At 41.3% G+C, this 21,549-nt stretch overlaps 4 protein-coding genes across 6 annotated transcripts; 2 read left to right on the top strand and 2 right to left on the bottom strand.

The window, feature by feature from the left end:
• The first annotated feature begins 1,306 nt into the window (after positions 1-1,306).
• On the top strand, positions 1,307-5,942 carry dazap2 (DAZ associated protein 2). Its single transcript, XM_070839482.1, has 4 exons — positions 1,307-1,438; positions 2,499-2,617; positions 2,706-2,954; positions 3,098-5,942. Exons 1-4 carry the CDS (start codon positions 1,426-1,428, stop codon positions 3,224-3,226), a joined length of 510 nt encoding a protein of 169 aa, XP_070695583.1. The 5' UTR covers positions 1,307-1,425; the 3' UTR covers positions 3,227-5,942.
• A 575-nt stretch (positions 5,943-6,517) lies between these two features.
• On the bottom strand, positions 6,518-9,843 carry LOC139209918 (small cell adhesion glycoprotein-like). Its single transcript, XM_070839820.1, has 6 exons — positions 9,664-9,843; positions 9,268-9,294; positions 7,972-8,031; positions 7,764-7,823; positions 7,543-7,590; positions 6,518-7,439 (listed from the first exon to the last, which is right to left on the bottom strand). Exons 2-6 carry the CDS (start codon positions 9,272-9,274, stop codon positions 7,267-7,269), a joined length of 348 nt encoding a protein of 115 aa, XP_070695921.1. The 5' UTR covers positions 9,275-9,294; positions 9,664-9,843; the 3' UTR covers positions 6,518-7,266.
• A 2,129-nt stretch (positions 9,844-11,972) lies between these two features.
• bin2a (bridging integrator 2a) lies at positions 11,973-19,550 on the bottom strand. Of its 2 annotated transcripts, XM_070839033.1 has the most exons (12): positions 19,308-19,550; positions 15,741-15,848; positions 15,571-15,651; positions 15,309-15,363; positions 15,136-15,230; positions 14,845-14,940; positions 14,552-14,659; positions 14,375-14,460; positions 14,211-14,286; positions 14,045-14,127; positions 13,020-13,647; positions 11,973-12,921 (listed from the first exon to the last, which is right to left on the bottom strand). In XM_070839033.1, exons 2-12 carry the CDS (start codon positions 15,822-15,824, stop codon positions 12,868-12,870), a joined length of 1,446 nt encoding a protein of 481 aa, XP_070695134.1. In that variant the 5' UTR covers positions 15,825-15,848; positions 19,308-19,550; the 3' UTR covers positions 11,973-12,867. The 2 variants fall into 2 exon arrangements, with proteins under 2 accessions (XP_070695134.1, XP_070695133.1); XM_070839032.1 differs by having other exon boundaries at positions 11,973-13,647.
• Positions 17,850-21,311, top strand: LOC139209368 (uncharacterized). 2 transcript variants are annotated; one of them, XM_070839035.1, is made up of 6 exons: positions 17,850-18,258; positions 19,562-19,667; positions 19,908-20,014; positions 20,599-20,771; positions 20,872-21,189; positions 21,220-21,311. In XM_070839035.1, exons 1-5 carry the CDS (start codon positions 18,069-18,071, stop codon positions 21,148-21,150), a joined length of 855 nt encoding a protein of 284 aa, XP_070695136.1. In that variant the 5' UTR covers positions 17,850-18,068; the 3' UTR covers positions 21,151-21,189; positions 21,220-21,311. The 2 variants fall into 2 exon arrangements, with proteins under 2 accessions (XP_070695136.1, XP_070695135.1); XM_070839034.1 differs by having other exon boundaries at positions 17,851-18,258; positions 20,872-21,311.
• Positions 21,312-21,549: the final 238 nt, after the last annotated feature.

The following is a 21,549-nucleotide window of genomic DNA, read 5'->3' as shown; positions in this document are numbered from 1 at the left end:
AGTATGATACTGGTTTTTAGCTGACTTTCTGATTAAGTTATTTGTATTTATATTTTTCTTGTGTTGTTTTTCCATTCATGTGTCGCCTGGCTGCTGTAACACAGCAACTTTGTTATTATTATTATAAAATACTGCATCTAGCTTTTTTGTTTGTTTGTGTGTTTTTGTATTTCAGCTTGTAGTCTGACAACAGACCCCTTTTTGTCTTGTCACCCTGCATATTTAACAGTTTTTTCCTTCTAAACATACACTCAGGTAACAATTTATGAGGTACACCCAGCTAAACAAATGCAACAGCCCTGCAATAAATCCTCCCTTCATGAAGGTTGTGATTTTGCAGAAGCTGTTTCAGAGATGTGTAGATTCGTCTATATGGTCATTTTGGAGGATGTCGTTTGCGGTGCCGTCCAACTGTTACTTGGGCAGGTGTTTCTATTATTTTGTCTACCACATTTAAATCAGTGAGGTTAAGCTAAATGACAGAAACCCCTCTCTGTATAGTGCAGTGCAGTTCAATAGCACCACAAAGTACATCCTCCAAAATGACCATGCAGATGCAGATGTACAGCTCTCTAAAACAGTTTCACCACAGACTGAATGTGAAGAGTCATGGAGGAGCATTTCAATCAATCAATCAATAAATCTTTATTTATATAGCACCAATTCATAACAAGTGTTATCTCAAGACACTTTCCATAAAGAGCAGGCCTAGACCAAACTCTTTATTTATTTGTTTTATATTTATTTTATTTTATTATTGTTTCAGTCTGGAACAGGCACTGAAAAACATTTCACTGCACATTATACTGTGTATAACTGTGTATGTGACAAATAAAGGTCTTGAAATCTTTAATCAAGAGAGAGACCCAACGATTCAGGAATTCAAAGTCAAGGATTCAAGAGTCCCCACATGAGCAAACATTGGATATTATATAAGGCAACAGTGGCAGGAAAACTCCCCTTTAATGGGAAGAAACCTTGAACAGAACCAGGATCAGAGGTGGGGGGCTTTATTATGACTAATAATAAGCAGTGTGGGAACAGTGAGTAACACTAGTTAGATATATGAACAGTGATGATAATAGTTTGTTGAATAAGCCTGTACAGCCTCTTGCCAGCTGTACCTAATAAAGTGAGTGGCTGCCTGTGCCTGACCGTAAAGCCGGATCAGGAAGTCACCAGCTCACCTTCATTCACTCTTGACCTCCCCTCCGTTTCTACCTGTAGGGGGCGCGCGCACGCAGAGCACCGGGTGCGTCGAACCACCGATAGAGAACGGCTGACGTCACCACTTCCACAACAACAAGAAGCTGAAAAACAAGGAAGTGAGTGATTGTGAAGCCGTAACCTGTTATAAGGCCGTGACAAGAGACGCAGAGCTCCGTTTAATCTGATATTCCTCAGCCTCCGGATCAGCGCAGAACAATGAACAACAAAGGTATTTCTCCAGAGCCTTTCTAGGTTATTAGTCAGCTGTTCGCTGTGCGGCGCTGACGTTATAAGCAGAGACGAGGAGCTGTCGTTATGGCCATCTGAAGCGGACTTCACGTTCAGCTACGTACATGACAATAAACGGACGTGTTTTTTTCTCCGGATAACTTGTGTAGCACACACGTTGATCTGCGGGATCTATTTCACTGTCAAACACTGTAGCTGATAATAGTGAACACCTAAATTTAGTGTCACCTCATATCAGCGGAGAATTAGTGACCAGGTCACATATTTTCAGTTAGCTAGCATCGCTCCACACGGGCAGATTTCTAAAGGCTCAGCTGACATGATTCCACTGCCTGGGTCTACAAGGCATGGCGTTTTAAACGTGTGTCCGTGGATTTAAGACGGCTACATGTTCACCGTTAATTACCGTGTGTGTTCAAGTATGTTTACGTGGACACGACGCGCGTTGTTACATCGTTTTACTGTGCTAGTTAGGGACACCTCATGTGTCCATAAACAGATCTTTTGTTGCCACCAGGTTTTGATGCGTTAGATGAAGGGCCGCAACTCAAGATTATTTCCTCGAATAAATTCTCGGTTTTCCTGAATGTCAGCAAATGTGACAAAGGGCTCCCAGGGCCCCTCGCGATGCCTTTAATTGTTGTTTTGTCCGACGAGAATACAAAGAAAACAAATAAACATTCACATTGGGAAGCTAGAGCTATTTATTTATTTATTTATTTATTTATTTATTTATTTAGCCATTTTGCTTAAAGATGACTTAAATGATTTTTTTTCTTGAAATTTATTTTCTGTCAATTGATTATTCAAATGGTCATGTTTAGTCAGTTTTAAACCCTGCTCCTGGGGGGGAAAAACCAAAATATTTAAACTGTATTTTCTCCCAGGGCTCTTTTTTATTTGCGCGGATAAACTAAGGTTTACATATGTGCTCCTTCCATCATAAACACTGTCGCTCACTCAGTCTGGGATTTCTGTGTCTGTCACCTATAAAAGCCCAAAGGACGGACGTTTGCTTAACATAAAATGTTGTGTTGCAGGTTCATATCCACAGCAGGCTGTGTACCCTCAGCAGAGCACTGCACCTGTATACCCTCCTGCTATGCAAATGTCTCCTCAGGCACCTCCTTACACAGACACACCACCTGCATATTCTGAGGTAACTCTTGCATTCATATGTCTGATAATGATACAATTAATACGGGCCGTTCTAACAGTTCTAAAAATTAAAATCTTGTCCTCTGCAGATATACCAGCCCAGATATGTGCTTCCACCTCAGGTGCCTGGTCAGTTGCCTCAGATGTCCTCCCACTACCCTGGTGCTCAGATGTTTATGCCCATGCAGCCACACATGTCTGTTGCGCCGGTGGGCCAGAATGTCCCCATGGCTTACTACCCCATGGGAGCCGTGTACCCCCCTGGTTCAACAGTGATGGTGGAGGGCGGCTTTGATGCTGGTGCTCGCTTCACAGCAGGCAGCAGCGTCTCCATCCCAGTGAGTATCCACCTCTCAGAGGAGCCTGAATGATTGCAGTGAGGGTGCTGCTGCTGAGATGCAGTGTCATCTTGTGTTCGTCAAAAATCCAAAGTTACTCAGCTTTCCACCAATGTTTGTGCTCCTTTCTCCCCCTCCTCTAGCCACCACCTCCTGGACATCCCCCCAACGCAGCTCAGCTGGCTGCCATGCAGAATGCCAATGTTGTAATGACACAGCGCAAGAATAACTTCTTCCTGGGTGGATCCAGTGGAGGTTATACCATCTGGTAACAGCAAGTCCTCGACTCCTCCTTCATGCCTAAACCGTGCCCCCCGCCTCCCCCAACGATGCCCAAGTTCTTTCCCCAACCCATACGCCTCCCTCTTCAGGCTGCTTGGCCATGCCACAATACTGATATCACCTAATGGAATGTAATATTTTAGAGCCCTCGTGAAAGGTACAGTACTCCACTTCTGACCTACAGATCAAATGATGAATGCCACTGTCTGGAGAGGACAAACTAAAATCTTTTAGTCGTAGAATTCATTCCATAATGCTCCATTGGGCCTAACCTCTTTGGTCATTCCAGATTGGACCTCTTCCAGGCATCCGTATTTGTTGAAGAGACCTGGTCTCCTTTGATCGACAGGATCACAAATTACTTTGAGATGTTCTTGTATATCTGTAAAACTACGTAAATGAAATGTTGAAATATCAGACCTGCATCCTATAGTTTAGCTGCTTTATAGTGAAAGTGAAATGCAGTTACAAAGTTGCAGTGAAAGCGCAAAAAAAAAAAAGAGCAATCTCCACTTGTCTTTTTTTGAAAACTTTTAGTGTAGTTAAATTAATAGATGTGTAATAGTTCCATGTAAATACCAGTTTGATGATCATGAAAAATGAGATCTCAAGTATACAAAAAAAAAAGAAAAAGGCATCTTGGGTGCTTTTAGCTAGAATTGTCTTGTCCTTTGCACAGTATCCAAAATACCACGGCGAATTTGTTGCACAGTGAAGTGTCAGTCTGACAGATTGTTACTTTTAAATCACTTGTGAATTTAAGAAATTAGATTAAAGCAAATAATTCCACAAAAGATTTCATGCAATATCCAAAGTGGTTTACTGTACCTTGTTGGGCAACTTGTAGATGAACATAGTCAAGTGCCAAAGAGCACTGGGGATAGCCCTAATTTAAAGCAAATTAACTTCAGTAAACTTAAAGGAAAGAAATTTAAAGTAAATCCAAATAGTAAGTTGAATGGGAAGGGGTGGTTGGTGTAACATTTTAGCTTCTTTTGTTGTCTCCTGTTTCTATTTCACAGTCGGATACCCAGAGTTTATACACTAAATGTTTTGTTGTACAGATTTCAAGGACTACCCTCCACTCTTTCTTTGTCTTTTCACACAGTATAATTTGGTTTCATCATACCAGCTGTCAAAGTATTTCTTCACCGTAGGAAAACATGTAACCTTTTATGGATAGCGTTAGTTTCTAGTCACCATTTTCAGATGTTGATGTGACTTCATTAAATATTTCAGTGTTTACCTTTTTTCCTTTTGGTTCCATTTCCACATGTAAGTGATTTACATGAGTAGTTAGGCTGATACATTTTTTAGTATAACCAATGAGCTGGTTGTACCAAAGATTTGGTCTACAATGCACTTATGTTTGGTTGTGACTTGAAATTTGAAATGTCACAATTTAAAAGCAAACATATCATAGAAAAAAGCAGCGTTTGCTGGTACCAAGACCTTCAGTGTGACATGGCTGCAATTGTTAGATAGTGTGTTAATGTCACTTTATGTGGGTTAATTGCATCATTTAAGTTGTTGCATACTTTTGCACCTTTTGCTATGTACAAATTTGATTAAATACCTTCTATCTGAGATGCACTGCTAAGCAAATCCGAGTGGTTGCAGACAAGGGGCTACTCTTTTTTTTTTAAAAATTCTGTTTTCATGACTTTAAAAAAAAAAAAGGAAAAAAAAGCTGTGAGATTTTGTTTTTGAACATTTCTAGGTTTTATCATCAAGTCAGGTCCATTTTTGAAAGTGACGCCAAGATGTGTCATGTAGTTCGGTAGCCTGAAAATGGATGCAAACATGAGGCTACATCACTGTCAGCATAATTGTTCATTTCCAAGACATTTTTGTGCTGCTGATTAAACTTCTCTAGAAACTTTACACAACACTTTATCTCGCTAACTTAAAGGCTGTATCTGAAACTAGACAAGTCAGTATAGATGCCGTAAACGAATATTTGTAGATATTCTTCATTTTGGTGTCTGGTAGCGTCAATGTGTCACTGGGTATCCGACAAACCACATCAAGTTTTAACAGCTGTGGCCACCAGAAAACAAATGCTGTTGCTGTCAACCAACATTGAGTGATTTCAGTGTCATTTAAGTCCAAAAGACAGCTGTCTGGAAACATGCTCCATCCGTCTGATGAACCTGCACTCAGTGGCTCACACACAAAGCTACCATACCAGGCGTGACTGACGCGTCACGTGTTTTTAAAATGGCTCAACGTTCATTTACTCTGTCGCTTCATGCAGCTTTGCTGGGGAAAAAGGCCACAGCTATCAAAGCTTTTGAAATCTGATTCAAACTGATGTTTCCTTTTATTTCCATCTCTGCTCTGATTGTTTGTAAAGCAGCATAATGGTGGCTTTGTCCCAGCAATATGAAGTACTGTAAACTGCAGCTGACCAGTAGATGCTATGCCAACCACAGCCAGCAAATGGATTACTCTCTGAAGGATAATGGACATTTATAGTTCAGGGATTCTCTTTACAATATTTTGTAAAAATAGATGTATGTACTAAAGTGATGTGATAGACTTTGGTACACGTTCTATCTTTTAAGATTACTAAAGGAGATGAGTGTCAAAAGATGGAATACTTTGAAGAAAAAAAAAAGGAACTTAGGTGCACTTAACTTTTTTATACTAAACTTAAAATTTAAAATGTAAGTTTAGAATAAAGGTTATTTTGGAAATTTGAAATGCATGTTTGTTTAATTTTATTCACATTAAGTATGTTAGAACAGGACAGTTTTTTAAAGGTTGTGATCTGAGGTAACGCCTGGGGTTTTCATTATTTGTGATGTGATTATGGCTTGACAGCTGTCTTTTTCTAGCTAGACTGCACCACAGGGATTTGATCGACTTGTTTGAGTGGATGCTTCTACTTGCTTGGCCTTCATACCAATATCACCAGATTCTTCTTTTTTTTTTGCCAAATCATTATCACCCACCTTAATTTAGTACATGTACTTTGTCAAAGAACCAATAGTCACAAGCAAAATATTGTCACTTTGGTATAAATAAGGTATTGAGTCAAACATGGATCTGTATTTTTGTCAAGATCACCTTGTATTACAGAGCTGCCAGTCTACTGCATCCACACGTCTAACGAGCTCACTATGTGCAGGATGTCCTCAAACACATTTGAATTCTTTGCATGTGAATTAACAGTTCAACGTCAGATTTTGGGGAAGCTACTAAAGTTCTGGGATTTCCTATTTCAAAATATATATTAAAAATAAAAAACAAACACTGGAAGCCATCACACCGTGAACTTACAATAGTCCAAAAACAAGTTTTATTGCCTTCCACATTTATCTCAAACGGGGAAGTCATCAGTAACTGTTTGGCAAGGAGTGGTACAAAGTAAAAACCAGCTACTACAAAGTCAAATACAACAAATGTTTGCTGTCCAGTATTTTAAAAAGGATGACACGGCTTTTGTCTAGCTTATAAAAAGAACTGCATAGGAAAAAAACAACTGCTATTTTAAAAGCAAATCAGTACAAAAGTAAGTGTCCCCGGAAGCCCCAGTACACATTAGTTTGGGGGAGAAAAAAAAAATATATCTAAAGTGTGTCTGAATGAAACATGTTGCAAATACTAGAGAGAAAAGGCACTGCTGATAAATACTGTGGCAGACAAAGTAATCTTACATAGTGATTGTTACTGAGTAGCTACTGATCGTGTTAACTGAAGTCCCACCACCTGTTTCATGTCTCTCTGCCAGTCTGGACACACCTGTTGTCTGTCACCTGCTCCTCATCCATCAACACCCCCCCTCCCCGACTAGAACGATCTTATCTTTGGTATTGCTCGTGTGCTCCTGCGTTCGTCACCACAAAATCTTAAACAAGGTTGTTGGTTTTTGGTTTTTTTTTCTGCCCCGTGTGCAGCAAAACACATATGAAAAAGAAACAAAACCCCAGTCCTCGGTCTTCTCACTCTTCCACAGGCGCCTTTTTTTATTTATTTTTTCCTCCTTTCTTGAGATCCCCTCGCTCCCTTTATGTCTCCACCGGATTCAAATGAAGTATTCCTTCTTCTCGCTCGCGGCCTGGTTGCTGTACTCCTCATCGGGGTCCTCTCCTGGAGCCAGCTCCCCCGTCGTCCTGTAGTCTCCTTTGTTGTGGCAGAGGTATCGGTAAAGCAGGAAGCCCAGAGCAGCTACCGTCAGCAGGATGAGAACAATAACCACTGGGGAAAAGGAGAAGAAGAAAAAAGGGGATCCTGTTTTAAAGACATTATCACTTTACAAGGCCACAAGAAGAAAAGTTCAGGATCAAGTGTGAACAGTCACCTGCAATAATCGCCGAGTCTGGACTTGTGGGGACGGCCGTTGTTAACACTGTGGGGGCGAAAACAAGTAGACTGAGGTCAGGTGGTGGACGAGGTAGAAAGGTCGTGAGATCATTCGGCTGCGCAGGATCTAACAGGAAGTTATGTCTGACCGCTGCGTGGCTCCAGAAGGAGACATAGAAAGCATAAAAACAACACAAACAAAAGAGTGGAGGCGTTTACCCTGGATCACGGTGGTGTCTGCGTGTGTGGGACGTGACGTTAAAAGGCCCGTACCCGACGCTGAACAAAACACAAGCACGGTGCGTTGATAACAGCACAAAATATAGTGGCATGACATCAGGATACTTGTTGGCTGCATCTTAGCTTTTCAAGCAAAAGGCAGCACATTCGCAACAGACTTAAAAAGAAAAAGAAAAAGTCTCCTCACCCTCTGTCACATTTGTGGTCGTGTATGCGGGGAGAGCTGTCGAAGGCACCGTGTCTGAATCTGGAAGATAAAAAAGGCTCTATCTTCAGCACACAGTCTGTCTACAGGAGACCTGTGTAGCTGCTGGCTGACGAGGGAAATATGAAGTATTGTGACACAGTAATCTGATTATTAAAGGCCGGGACTGAAACAAACCTGTCACCCTCTTATTTATTTCTGAGTAATCCTCTGTGACGCAATGACTTCAGGAGAGAACACAGTGGGAGAGGGAGAGCTGAGATCTTTTATTTGGGTAGAAGTAGCAATACTAGACTGTAAAAACACCGTTTAAAGTAAAGATCCTGCATTCAAATGTTTTAAAAGTACAAAAGTACCCATCAGCAATAGAGCGGCAGCGATTGGTAGATTAATCAATTGATGGAAAATAAAGCTGTTGCTAGTTTTGGTCACATTTTAGGTGAGAAATGCCAAACATTCTTTGGTTTAAGGCTCTCCAATGTGAGACCTTCCTGCTTTTCTCGTGAGCAACTTGAACATTACGGTTGTATTACGTCGGTCCTGCAAAACAAGGCGTTCGACGATATCGCTCTGAGGTTTGGTGTACGGTCATTGTCGTTTCCTGATTCAGACCAAATGATTCATTGAGAAAATTATCTGCAGATCAGTCGATAAGGAAAATAATCTGCAGTTGTTGCCCTGATCAGCAAAAAGTACTTACTGATCCATTTTATTGTGTCTGGTGGAGGTGAAGCTAGTTTCAACCACTTTACACTGTCAGACAGGTTTATCTGGGACATTTCATCATACATACATATTTTATAAGCTCATCAACTGTTTTGCATGTAAAATTTTAATCTGCAAAGTAACCGGTAGAGTCCATGGCTCAACTAATGATCATTTTCATTATCGAGTAACCAGTTTGAAACCCAAACATATGAATTTTACTTCGGTAAGAAGAAGGAAATCCTCACATTTTCGGACGTGGAACCCTAAAGTATTTAGTACGACCTTAAACAACTGAGCCTTTATCAAGTGAAAACATGAAGCAGCCTCAAGTGAAAATACTTCTATACTGTCAGTACAACTATTTTTGCTGTACTTAGTACTCCACTACATGTTGATGGGCCTGATGCTTTCTGACCACAGGAACACACCACACTGATTCTTCTTTTATTTAAAAAGAAAAATACATTTAAGAAACCAAATGTATCCCAGCAGCAGCAGAAATATGAAGAAAGATAATTTGCAATGCAATAAATAAGCACTTAAGTAAAGTTAATTAAAAGGGGAACTTACTATTCATGGTGATTGCTGGTTAATTACCTGTTAGAACACACACATATTAATACACAGAGAAGTAAACCACCACACATCTCACTGACATTTCCACATTTTCTAACCATGGACATCATTTATCTGAAGTCCACGTGGAAATTAACCAGTCAGCACCTTTCCCACCACACTTCATTTCCCAGCTGACTTTCTTTGTCTCCTCAGTAAAGAGATCAGTGAGCCTGACCTTTTTTTTTTTTTTAGGAGGAAACCCAGACTTCTTCACCCTCTCGTCCTCAGTCAGGTTTCACAGAATGACCAACAAGCAGACAACAAGCTTCGTGCGGTGTGAAACGTCGGAACAGCTCAAACAAACAATCAGACATTGTTGTGCGCAGCTGTTGTGTGAGCTCATCTTACCTGGGCGCAGCGGAGCGTGTCACAAACCCCACTGTGGGCTCGTCTCGTCCGCTTTTTCTACCACAAACTGTGGCTGAAGTCGAGGTGGAGAAAACGAGCGCACTCCGCCAACCGGAGTTTGAAACTTAAACTGTTTACGGGTCCGTTTGTGCGCCGGAGAGTCTCAGTAAGTAGATCTACTTTTGCTCCCTGCACTCGTGAGTCACGCAGGACGCGCTCTTGATTTCCGCCCCTCCCTTTCCTCGCTTACCTCCTCCTCCTCTTCCTCCCCCCCTCACCCCTCCTCCTCCTCCTCCTTCTCCCCGCGCCCCCTTCCCCCGCCCTCGCTCTGTGTGTCAAAGATCGTCTATTACCATGAGGTATCACTCCCGAGTTAAACATGTGGAACAGAGCAGAGATGGTTTCTCAAGATAGTTGTAGTTTTAAAGCAGATTAAATTAGATTAAAGTATTTGATATCTTCTTGTTTTGACTGTCAGTAAAGATGCACATTTAGTCTTTAGTCACTGATTAATTTATCTATTGTCAGTGGTGGAAGAAGTACTCCGATCATTTACTGAAGTACAAGCAACAACACAACAGTGTAGAAATCATTACAATTTAAAGTCATGTATTTAAAATTGTATTAAAGTAAAGGACCAAAACACTGCATCAAAATATACCTTAAGTACCAAAAGTACTAATTATGCAGAACGGCCCATTTCTGCACGTTATGTTGCAGCTGTTAAACATGAGGCAGGTTTGAATTACTTTCTATACTGCTGGGTATCTTCATGTTGTATTAGTAATCTCAATCTACAAAGTACCTGGTATGTACATGTATGAAAATCAATGTAGTTTAGTAATAAAAAGGATTTTCCAAGAAAATACACACAGTGTAAGATCCTTAAACATGTACTGTGTACAGTACTTAAGTAAATGTACTTTGTTATTTTCTCAGTTAATCGTTTGGGCTACAATGTAATGTGTAATATCAGAAAACAGTGAAAAGAAATGCCTAAACTGTATTTTCAAAGCCCAAGTTGCTTGTTTTAGCCGACCAAGAGTCGATTTTAAGTTTAACAGCACAGAGGACTAAAAGAAAACCAGCAAATGTTCACATTTTAGATCAAAATGACTTTAAACAATTAAATGATTACCATAATAGTTCATTGCATTGGACAAATCAGACTTTGTGGGGAAACTTGATGAGCACAATATTTTCAGCCATGTTGAGGTTGTATTGCAGTCGAATGACAGAGTTTTAAAAAAGGACATCCAAACTCTTTGCTGCCGAGGCTGAGATATACACACTTATCGTTGCCAGCACGGATCAAGTATTTGATTTCCATAAGACAACTTGGTTTCATCTATCAATTGCTGCACCCCGTTTGGCCGTGCCTGCATGCCGCAGATACGACGCTGAACCTCTGTTAGCTGATAATAAATAAACTGCGGCTGGGAGTGGAGATACTACGGTAAACTTTGATTTCATGTTTTTGCAGCTTTTAAGCGTTAGCAGAGAGAGAGTGATTCCTTCTCTGTTTGGATTCAGCCTCAACAAACCAATGGCCAACCTCCATTATTCTGGAGGAAGTCTACAGAGACCTTCTTGGTCATTATAAACAACAAAAAAATCATTTTCAGGTCCACCCACTCTCCTCTCTGTTATGCTATGTTGTCTCTCAAGCTGTAACATCTACAGAGTTCATGCCAGAGGGGGATAATCTGTCTACAGTGACAGGACTGGAGAGTTAGTTTAAACCTGCAAAATCTGCTCGAAGGCTATCATTCAAACTGCCTGTAGTGTGTGGTTCCTCCTGATTTTCACCTTTGCCACACATTCGATGCCACATTTGAGTTCATATTTCACAGAGAAGCAGCATTTCACTGTCGTCTGTGAAATCAGAAGAATCACTAAGCGTTCTTTGTGTCCTGATTCTGACCGCCGTAATTAAAATCTTTGTTGTCACAATTCAGGAAGTGAGAAACAGTCAGGTCAGTCTGCCACAACACACTTCTGGTAGTTCACATTGAATGTCTTCTCTTATAATGAACCAAACAAAGGCAAAAAACACACACTTTCTAGCAGCAATTTAACACTGATCCTTCATAGACAGACTACTCCCGGCACTGGAATTCAACTAAGTTTAGTTTTTTTTGTGGAATTTGGTCCAAATTAATGTTTAAAATGAGTTAAACTCTTAAAGCTCTCGTCATGTTGGATTCATGATGAAGTTAGCGGAGAAATGTGTGTGAGATCGCTGTTTTTATCCCATCATTTTACAACCTCCAGGCAGAGAAGTAACCACGGCTGATGACACAACAATGTAAAGTAAATCTATTTTTATTATGCATCTTATACCTCCACCCATCTATTAGAAATACCCCTGAGAGTGTGCACATTTAACAAAAATCAACGAAATTAGTATAAGCTTGATTCAAACAAAGACCACAGTTGTTCACAGTGCACACCTGATTAAAATTGCAGTTTTGAAAGATGAAAAGATCAAACACATTTACATTAGATTACATTAAAATACATTAAACTGGTTCAACATAATTCCATAATTTTATTCCTTCAGGAATAAAAATCTTCTGTCTTCATAATTGTATTCCTTAAGGAATAACATTAAAGTAAAAAAAAAAAAGAAAAGAAAAAGAGAAGAAAATGATTAGATTTCCCATCAGCCATTTGGAGAGTGGACAGTACAGTACTATTCACTAGGTTTTCTAACAATGTAAAGCTATAAGTGCCTTTGTGTTTGCTGACATTAGACACATTAAAGAGCTACGAAAGATTTTAACCTGTTTGGTGCAGAATTTAATGGAATCTTTGGGAAAAACTCTGATCCAAAAGTGACTAAATCACCCGGCAGGAATGAAGCTCTACTTTTGAAGGGATAAGACGAGACTTGGCTGAGTAAGAAACACTCCAGGTGAAGCTTTACGCAAAGCTGCTATGAAGTTTAAGTACAAATGATACAAACTAACACCAACATGTCAATGTGCACTGCATCATCCATGGTGCCACAGTCACACAGACACTCCAGGGCAGCTGTCTCCACATTTGCTCTCTTGTGCAGCTGCTGACTTCACTTTCCTCTGTGCTTCTCTCTTTAAATGAACACAGGGTGGATACAGATTTATGAAAATCTTAGTCGATTACAGAAACAAGACAGAGGATTTATAATATGAGACGGATTGTTTTCATGAAAAAAATACTTTAAACCACGGTGCTTTTTGTGTCCAGAGGTGCCTGGTTTTCTGCAGCAGCGTCCTACACGGGACGTGAAGAAGAGAGGAAAGCAATGTGAAACAAGAGACAACAACAGCGAATACACAGATGAGGTGTAATGTGCTGATCAAATGACAAACCTTGTGAGGAATGCTCAGGCCTTTAGTGTCAGAGTGACACCCAGACACTTCGCCATTCTCCAGTCCAGTCGGTATAGGAGTGTCCGGGTCTGCTGGGCTGTCTTCGCTTTCTTCAATGTGCAGCGGCCCGTTGTCTATCGCAGACAGCTGGGCCTCCAGGCTCACTGAATCACAGGAGTTGTTCAGTTCAGAGCTGCTGTTACTCGGTGGAGCTCTTTCACCCTCTCCCTTACTACCAGTCTCTGCAGGAGGCTCAGGCTGGGACTCCTCTTCTGTCACGTCCTGCTCCTCTTCCTCCACCTGACTGCTGTCTTTTCCCGGCTTCAGCTTGTTTCCAGAAGCCCCCGCTGCAGTGTCTTCTTGAGCAGGAGAAGTGTGGATCTCACCGTGGCTGCATCCCGCGTCCAGGTCCCTGGATTCAGAGGTGGGGCTCTCACGTGGAGGCGATTGCGGGGAGGCTTCCAGGCTGCCGCTGTTCTCTCTGGACAGGGTGCTGTGGCGAGGTTTGTCCGGGGACCTGAAGCTCAACCTCTGGAGAGGTTTCGGACTGTAGGTCTTGTGAAACTCAGAAAAGCTGGCTTTCCAGGCCTTGGGGGACAACAGAGTTCGTCTCCTTAGGGAGCCGTACCTGAGATATTTTGCGAGAGTGACATCAGATATTTTGCTTCCATCCCAAATAAAATAATTCATCCAGACAATAAAATTTCAATGGAAATACGGTTAATCAGAAGACTCTTTTCAATGCCGTGGGATGTACAGCATCCTGGGCGCTGTATGAAAGCAAAATGTGGCATATAACATAATAATCTCGTAGCTTTGGACCCAACTGTTTGGCCATAAAACATGTGGAATATTGGCACAAAATGCTTTTTGGAGCTGCAAAAGAGAGAGAGGAGACTTCTAATCTACAGTGCTTTGTGATCTGTGAAGCTCAGCAGAGCTCCAACTGTCATGAGGACATATAATTTCCGGCCAAACTATTCCTCTGAACTTCAAAATTTCAAAGCTAAAAAAGAAAAACTTACCGTTGCATTCCCCTCACAGCAAAGACTTTGTCCGGATGCTGAGCCTGCAGCTCTTTTATCACATTCTGTAGATCAAGATTGAGCTAAAAGAGGAGAAGACATGACAGCTTTATAACACTGAATATTGTGGGCCAACTGACTTCAGCCAACGCGGAGCACAACATACCGTGCTCATTTCCTTGAGGAAGATGTCTCGTAAATTTGATATAGCTGAGAAGACTGCAGCGTAGCATCCGACACGACTGAAGAGAAAAAATTCAAACCATCACATTTTAAAAAAAGGGCTATTCTCCCACATATCACATGACAGCAGAGACTCGTCAATCAGACCTATCAAAGAACACAGGCAGCTCTTCTTTTAACTCGTTGTTGATGCCCTCATAGACAATTTTGGCAGCATTCAACTCTTCTTGTGCCTACGGAGGGAAAGATATAATCGATTTTTAAATACATATTTGAACAAATGAAGATTGGATTACACATTTAAAAAAAAAAAACATTAATGACCTTGTTTATCTTGACATCATCCTTCTTCTTGGCAGTCTGCAGTCCCTCCAGGTGGTGACGGCACGAGTCGTAGTCAACCAGTTTCCTTCCTCTCTTTGCTACTTTGTCCTACAGATTGAAAAAGATTCAGATGCATGTGTGTGTGTGTGTGTGTGTGTGTTTGTGTGTGTGTACACGTGTGTGAGTGAGCTACTTGTGTGTCCATGTTGGTTTTTGTGCGTTTGCTCGCAGGCCTCGTGTCTGTCTGTGTTTTAACTTCTGTTTGCTTGCCTACTTGCTTTCTCTCGTCTTACCCTGACATCTGGGAATTGGCTCACGTAGGACTCCATGGTGCGCACGGCCTGGTCTAATAGTTTCACCTCGTAGTCATTCCACAGGAGGTCCTCCCCCTTATTAAAAAGCACAGCATAGTTATTCCATTAATTATGTATGAAGAGGGGGGGATAGAAGGGGATTTTGGTCCCCTGGCAATGTGTGAATCTTGCTGCCGTTGTACTCGTTAAGCAACGTGCAGTAAATGTGCAGTGGTGGACCCACAGCTGAGTTTGTTTGTTTTTTTTGTTATCACTAATGATCACACTGACCTCTACAATGGCCCCTAAATCGTCCTCTCCAGCCCAGTCAGGTTCATAGGAATCAAAGAGAGACTGGGAGAGGCGTCGTGAGGCTTCACGCATGTCTGTGAAAAGCAGAATCATCTATGTGAGACCTGCAGATCCGCAGTTCTGCAGCATCTGTGAGCAAAAAGCATTTTCACCTCTCACTGCATTAATGTAGCTCCTCAGGTCCTTGTACATTCGGTTCCCATCAGACTGCAAATAGACAAGAGCACTGCATGATTGTCTGTCTTTAGATGTATTACTTTTATGATGTTTGACCCACTGAGCCACTAAATCATCCCATTATTTACACAAGACAGCGGTGGGGGTTTTATGTGTTTCGAGATGAAACTGTTTAAATCTATATTAGTGTCCAAACAAACACAAAAAAGCAGCTCCGTGCTTCCTGGGAATGATTACCTGCTGGTCATTAAACTGCTGGAAAGCGTGTTCAAATTGGTCATCCCTGCTCTCCACTGTCTTTCCCAGCCTTTGCAGCACCTGCAGAAAAAAAAGCACATACCTCAAAGCAACAGCAACTTAAACCATAATTGGATCTCTTGTTATTTGGGGGGGAAAAAAATTGCTACCTTTTCTTTGCCTCTGCTCAGCTGTCTTTGGACTTTTTTAGCAAAGTCACCAGAGCTGCCTTTTTGATTGGTGCTCTCGGCCATATTTTGTCTGGACTGTGTTTGCTCCTGATGATGAAGAGAAATAATGAAGAAAGGACACATAACAGCACCGCATGCACTGCATTTTTCTAAAGTTTACAGATCTCCTACAACACAAATATGTAATTATCTTTACATGAGTTCACCCTCTCCAACCACTGCAGCTTTCAGTAGTGAATATGGACAACGACACCTCTGGATATTTGGCTTTAATGCTGTTAAACACATCTGCACCTTGTCCTCAATGATATCAGTTGATGTTATTACTGTGTTATCACTATATGATAATACTGTATCACTATTTATATAATCAGCGTTCTACTTTTATATCATATGATGTATTATGGTAGTCTTTACTGGTATGGTACTATTGTATTCTGTATGTGTATATTACTTATATTGCACATATATATAACATGACATATTTTATATGTATTGTATTACTACTGAATTTCTGGATTTCTTTTGCACATATATTTGCACAATACTTTCATAGAGGCATGTGATGGAACTTTTTTTTTATATCATCTCTCTGCTTTCCTTAATTTCTCATTTTCTTTTTAGTTATTTCACTCAAATAGTCCTTCATCTGTTTTCTCACCTCTCAGCCTGTCTCTGTGCTGCCGTAACACATCACTCATTCATTTTGTTCACTCATCTGTTGTTTTTCCCCCCATTACTAACTCTCCTATCGCTGCAGACCCATCCACTCCCTCCTGCTCTCCCTTTGCTCCCACCTGTTTCATCACCTGACCTGCTCCAGCCATTCACTCACCTGTTCCCCATTCCCTCTAATCACCCCAGCCATATTTACTCCGGCCCACATCCGCTAATCCTTTGCCAGATTGTCTTTTCCCTTTGATGAGTGTTCTTTGTTTCCTAATTACCCGCTCCTGCTTTTTTTCCCCTAGACTTTCTTTCTTTTCCTACCTAGAAAAGTTTGCCTCCTTGTTTGACCTCAGTCTGGTTACTGGATTAAAGATTTTTGACATTGTTCTTAACTTTCCGGCCTTGTGTCACACTTGTGGGTTTCTGCCTGTTCTGGGCCTGCACCGTTACAAGATGAGAGTGAAGCATATCCACACAAGCTCTCTTTACTCACCTCAGTGAGCAAACTAAAGAAAGAAGTTTTGTTGGGCCTTTGAAAGCCTCTCAGCAGTAATGGAAAAAAAACCATTCAGATCCTTTACTCAACTAAAAGTAACGCCACACCATAAACATACTCCATTACTTGTCCTGCATTGGAAGCCTGACTCAAGTTAAAGTTGGTACTACTATACTATCTATACAGCTGGGCAGTTCAATGTAGTACTGTACTGTACTTGAGTACAAATATAAGGTATGTCTACTCCATTACAGATCAGAGAGAGATATATTTATGAATGCACCACATTTATTTGTCAGCCGTACTTACTGTTTCCTCTCAGACTAAGATTATACGTAAAACACATGATAATCTCATAAAATTATACACCTTTACAGACTGCACTGCCTTATTGGTGGGCCAATATAAAAACTAAATCTTTCAAATTAGCATCACCTCGGCCAAATACACCAGTAAAATGCAATTTACACTTCGATACATCAGTGATAATATTTTATTTAATACCATAAAACTCACAGGGGCTCATTTTATTTATATGAGTATATTTTGCCAATAACCTGTACATTTACGTGATTAATGTCTCCAATGCAGGATCCAATCCCAATGGATTTTACTTGCAATGGAGTTTTCTTAGAGTGTGTCGAGGCTGTGAATACTTCTTCCACTTCTGAGTTTAAAGTAGTAAAAAACTGAAATAGTCAAGTAAAGTACAAGTTGCGTGAAATTGTACTGAAGTACAGTACTTGAGTAAACATACTTAGTTACATATCAAAATTCATATTGATTATCTTATATATTGTACTATAATGTATTACACTACAGGCCTACATGCTAATATTTTGTTTTATTTTACATTTTTATCACATAATGCACATCGTCGTATTTCCATATTGTTACAAACAAATATTGAGTATAAATATTTAACTCTATTATACACTATTCTGTTCAGTGTTATAATAAATGATATCATATTACTCCTCCATAGCCTGTATGATCTAATTATCCCACATCAGACACACGGAGGCTCCCTGACAGCTCAGTTTGGGGCTCCTCACACACGCAACTACAACACCCAGAGTTCCCTGCGGTGAAGCCACTCCCAGTAATAGAATGGCAGCGGTGGACTTCACCCCTGGTGGTACATGTACATGTTGTGGTGTCGGAGGAGTGGCTCCATGACAAACCAGCAGGCTGCTGAGCTGCTCGCCCAGCTGCAGGACGCGATCATGGGGAGCACGTTGATCAAGTGTGCCGCCGCAGACCTGGGCATCCAGTGGGCCGGCTGGGCTCTGGCTGCAGCCCTCAAGACCGAGAAGTTTTATGATTTGGCAGGTGAGGTGAAAAACTGGCGAGCATGAGCCGATCTGCGGCCACGCAGCTGACAGGTTTGCAGCCAAAACTTTTGTTATTCAGCACAACTGATCGGCGGAAACTTGACCCGACTGAAAAGCGAATTTAAGCGAGAAAGCATCCAGTAGGTAGGTGGTGTTTGGTGGCATGTTACTCAACCAGAGAGCTGCGAAGTTGTACTTTAATTACATTAAAAAAAAGTGATTGAGTTCTGCACTCATAAGTTGAACTATTATATAAACTATTATAAAACACCGGTTTTATAATAGTGACATCTTTGTTGTGAAACAGCCAGAAAAGCTCCTCCTTCATCTTAAGAAGCGCCGTAATGATCCAATCAGCTTAACTTCATGGCCTGAGCCAGCAGGGGCGCACAGAGCCGTCCTGGGGCCCAGGCTGTAATCCAGGAAAGGAGGCCCTCTGTGGTGCCCCCGGTGTGACCTGGTCTCACTTGGTCAAAATCATTTCACATTTACTTCAAACTGCCTTGTAAGCAACCTGTGCAACAGCAGTAGTAGATTTGTCATTTTGACTGGTGTGAATAACATTAGGATTTAGTGGTGTCCTCTAAAGCTGAAACAGTTAGGTCGACGGTGCATTTATCTGCAACTATTTTTATACTTTCTTTTCCTTTTTGAAACATTAGTTAATCCAACATTACCTTAAAATTGTGAGGATTTTCTGCTTTTTTTTTTTTTGTCGTGTATGAAAGTAAACTTCAAGTTTTGGACTGTTGGACGGACAACACATGCAGGAAGGCATCCTTCGGGGCTTCAACAATATTTTTAACCGTTCGTTTAGCATATTGGCAGATTAACCCGCAGTGAAAGCAAACATTAAAATAATCCTTATTTGCAGCCCTTGCATCCTGACTTTTTACCCAATTAGACTGTGTTTTAATAAGGTGACTGCCATTCATGAAGTTTGGAGTGTAAACTCAATGACGAGCTCAGAGAATGAATCAGGTGCCTGTAGACTTAAACACAGCCAATCATCAAACCATTTGTTACATGTGGAACAGTGCGGCTTACCTGTCGACACTGCGGCCAGATTCCTCGATAATGTCACAAATGAATCACCTTGACACTTCTCCTTTACTCGTCGTCGTCTTCCTGTTCTCCCCTGTGCACTGTGCACTGGATAGTTTACCCTTGAACTTTGGAACCAATTGCCTGCAGTATCCTGGGTAAAAGATTTATTGAACACGCCTTATTCAACTAGACGTCTGTCATGCCCATGTCACAACAACCCTGAGTCTGCAGCTTGTCTCTCTTTTTTTTCCCAGGATCTGGCACATTTATACTACTTGCCCACCTGAGTCGTATCTGGGGAGGAGCCAGTCACGTCCGTCAGAAGGTGCAGACTGGCTTGGTGACAGCATGGGGACTCAGGTAAGTGAGGCACCATTGACCCCCATTGTTGTTCACCCACTGGCACCCCATGCGTTGACCAAAACCCCAGATCATATCCTCTTACAGCGAACCCTGCAGAGTTTTAATGTAAGTTAACTTAAGGAGGCTCCTTGGTAAGGTCGGTCAGAGGAGGAACTAATGAATGTAAAACCTTAAAGTCAGGTTAATGAATAATTCCTTGGTTAATGTGAATGTGCCTTAACCATTTTCCCTCTGCAGGCTGGGGACATTCCTCTTCATGCGGATCCTGAAGGACGGTCAGGATCGCAGGTTCAACAATGTCAGAGACAGCCCAGGGACTTTCTTTGTATATTGGACTATTCAAGGTACTTGGAAGGTGCCTCTCATTACCATGAGACGTAGCTGCCATTACCATAATCCTTGACCAACTGAAGGGAGGGTTCTCGTATAAATCACTGTCTTGTCTCTAGCTCTTTATATGCATTTATTCTAGGTAGGAGGTGTTGGTCCAAGTATTTAGTTCATGGGAGTATTAATCACAGTCAGCTTCACTGCCCAAGAATGTGTTCGCATACAAGCAACCTCAATCAGTGTTTTTTTTTAGTTATATACAGTTCTAAGAACAGTTTTCAGGAAGATGGATAGAAATAGACAAATGCATCAACACAAGGAAAACAAAGCTGAATAATGATAAACATAAATGTTACTATAGTGTGCATACAGGTAGATGGAAAAAATAGTATAGTACAACACTGTATATAGTCAAACTGTTTCTGTACATGAACAAGGATGTAATATATCACCATATAGGTGCAGTATATACAGTATGCTTAGATTTCTATTTTATATGCATGTTAAAGTGTATTTTAATGATAAAACGTTATTTATAATTTGTAGATTCAGTGGATGTTTTAGTGTAAGGTGATTCATGTTTTCTTACTTCCCTCAGCTGTGTGGGTATTTATGACCCTGCTGCCCACCCTCATGTTGAACACTGAGAAGACGGATGTGCCTTTGGGAACCAGGGACTATATTGGCTGGACTATATGGGGCCTTGGTTTCGCTACTGAGGCTATTGCTGACCAGCAGAAATGGCTTTTCAAGCGAGACCCAAACAATGCTGTAAGTTACCAGACCTCGAGTTGTGCAACCCTAAACTGCATTCATGCCTCAGTCACTGACTGCAAAAACTGTATTGTCCAATTTGCTCTCGTGCCTCCAGGGGAAGTTCATCCAGAGCGGACTGTGGGCCTACAGCAGACATCCAAACTATTTGGGGGAGATCCTGCAGTGGTCGGGTCTCTGGCTGTCAGCCTCGTCGGTGATGCAGGGTCCCCAGTACCTGAGTGTGGCGTCTCCTCTCTTCGTCTGGTTCCTGCTCTGTTATGTCAGTGGCATCCCCATCCTGGAGAAGCAGGCCATGAAGAAGTGGGGCTCTGACCCCACCTTCCAAAACTACATCAGGAGCACTCCTGTTCTCTGGCCGTGGCCGAAATTTTGATGTTGATATATCAACTGTTGGACCAATAATTGCCTCCCTGTGCACATTCAGACCATTAAGTTTTCTGAGCAGATGACTGTGAAAGGAGTTTACAGCTGCAGCTTACTCCTCCTCATTTACTATCACGTTGTAGCTGTGAAATAAATTCCAGTTTATCATAACTAGTCTTGTCATGATTTAGATGACGCCATCAATCTTACACTCATATTCACACCCACTTCGCCCAGAGTTTGAACTTATTTCTCAAGCCTTGTCATTCATTTTACAGCTCAACTATTTCTGTCACTTTTCATATAAACTGAGTGTCAGGCTAAGAATGCCTTCTAGGAGAGACGGTCTGAAAATGTGCAGTTTTGCTCATATTTAAGCAGAACTGCTTCTCCCCTCCCTCAGTGATGA

The sequence above is a fragment of the Pempheris klunzingeri genome, chromosome 11, assembly GCF_042242105.1.
Source record: "Pempheris klunzingeri isolate RE-2024b chromosome 11, fPemKlu1.hap1, whole genome shotgun sequence".
In the NCBI taxonomy this organism is placed as follows: Eukaryota; Metazoa; Chordata; class Actinopteri; order Acropomatiformes; family Pempheridae; genus Pempheris; species Pempheris klunzingeri.
The sequence above is the reverse complement of the archived record's forward strand: the minus strand, read 5'-3'. Positions and strand labels throughout refer to the sequence as shown.

Excerpts from the sequence above, each read along its gene's own strand:
- bin2a (XM_070839032.1), bottom strand. The coding sequence starts at position 15,824 with ATGGCCGAGAGCACCAATCAAAAAGGCAGCTCTGGTGACTTTGCTAAA. Across the intron at positions 15,364-15,570 it reads AGCAGTTTAATGACCAGCAG|TCTGATGGGAACCGAATGTA; the intron begins GTAATCATTCCC and ends GTCTATTTGCAG. Across the intron at positions 14,461-14,551 it reads ATGATGTCAAGATAAACAAG|GCACAAGAAGAGTTGAATGC; the intron begins GTCATTAATGTT and ends TTCCCTCCGTAG.
- LOC139209368 (XM_070839035.1), top strand. The coding sequence starts at position 18,069 with ATGTACATGTTGTGGTGTCGGAGGAGTGGCTCCATGACAAACCAGCAG. Across the intron at positions 18,259-19,561 it reads GAAGTTTTATGATTTGGCAG|GATCTGGCACATTTATACTA; the intron begins GTGAGGTGAAAA and ends TTTTTTTCCCAG. Across the intron at positions 20,015-20,598 it reads TGTATATTGGACTATTCAAG|CTGTGTGGGTATTTATGACC; the intron begins GTACTTGGAAGG and ends TACTTCCCTCAG.
- dazap2 (XM_070839482.1), top strand. Across the intron at positions 2,618-2,705 it reads CACCACCTGCATATTCTGAG|ATATACCAGCCCAGATATGT; the intron begins GTAACTCTTGCA and ends TGTCCTCTGCAG. Across the intron at positions 2,955-3,097 it reads GCAGCAGCGTCTCCATCCCA|CCACCACCTCCTGGACATCC; the intron begins GTGAGTATCCAC and ends CCCCTCCTCTAG.
- LOC139209918 (XM_070839820.1), bottom strand. Across the intron at positions 7,824-7,971 it reads GACCACAAATGTGACAGAGG|CGTCGGGTACGGGCCTTTTA; the intron begins GTGAGGAGACTT and ends TGTTTTGTTCAG. Across the intron at positions 7,591-7,763 it reads AGACACCACCGTGATCCAGG|TGTTAACAACGGCCGTCCCC; the intron begins GTAAACGCCTCC and ends TCGCCCCCACAG.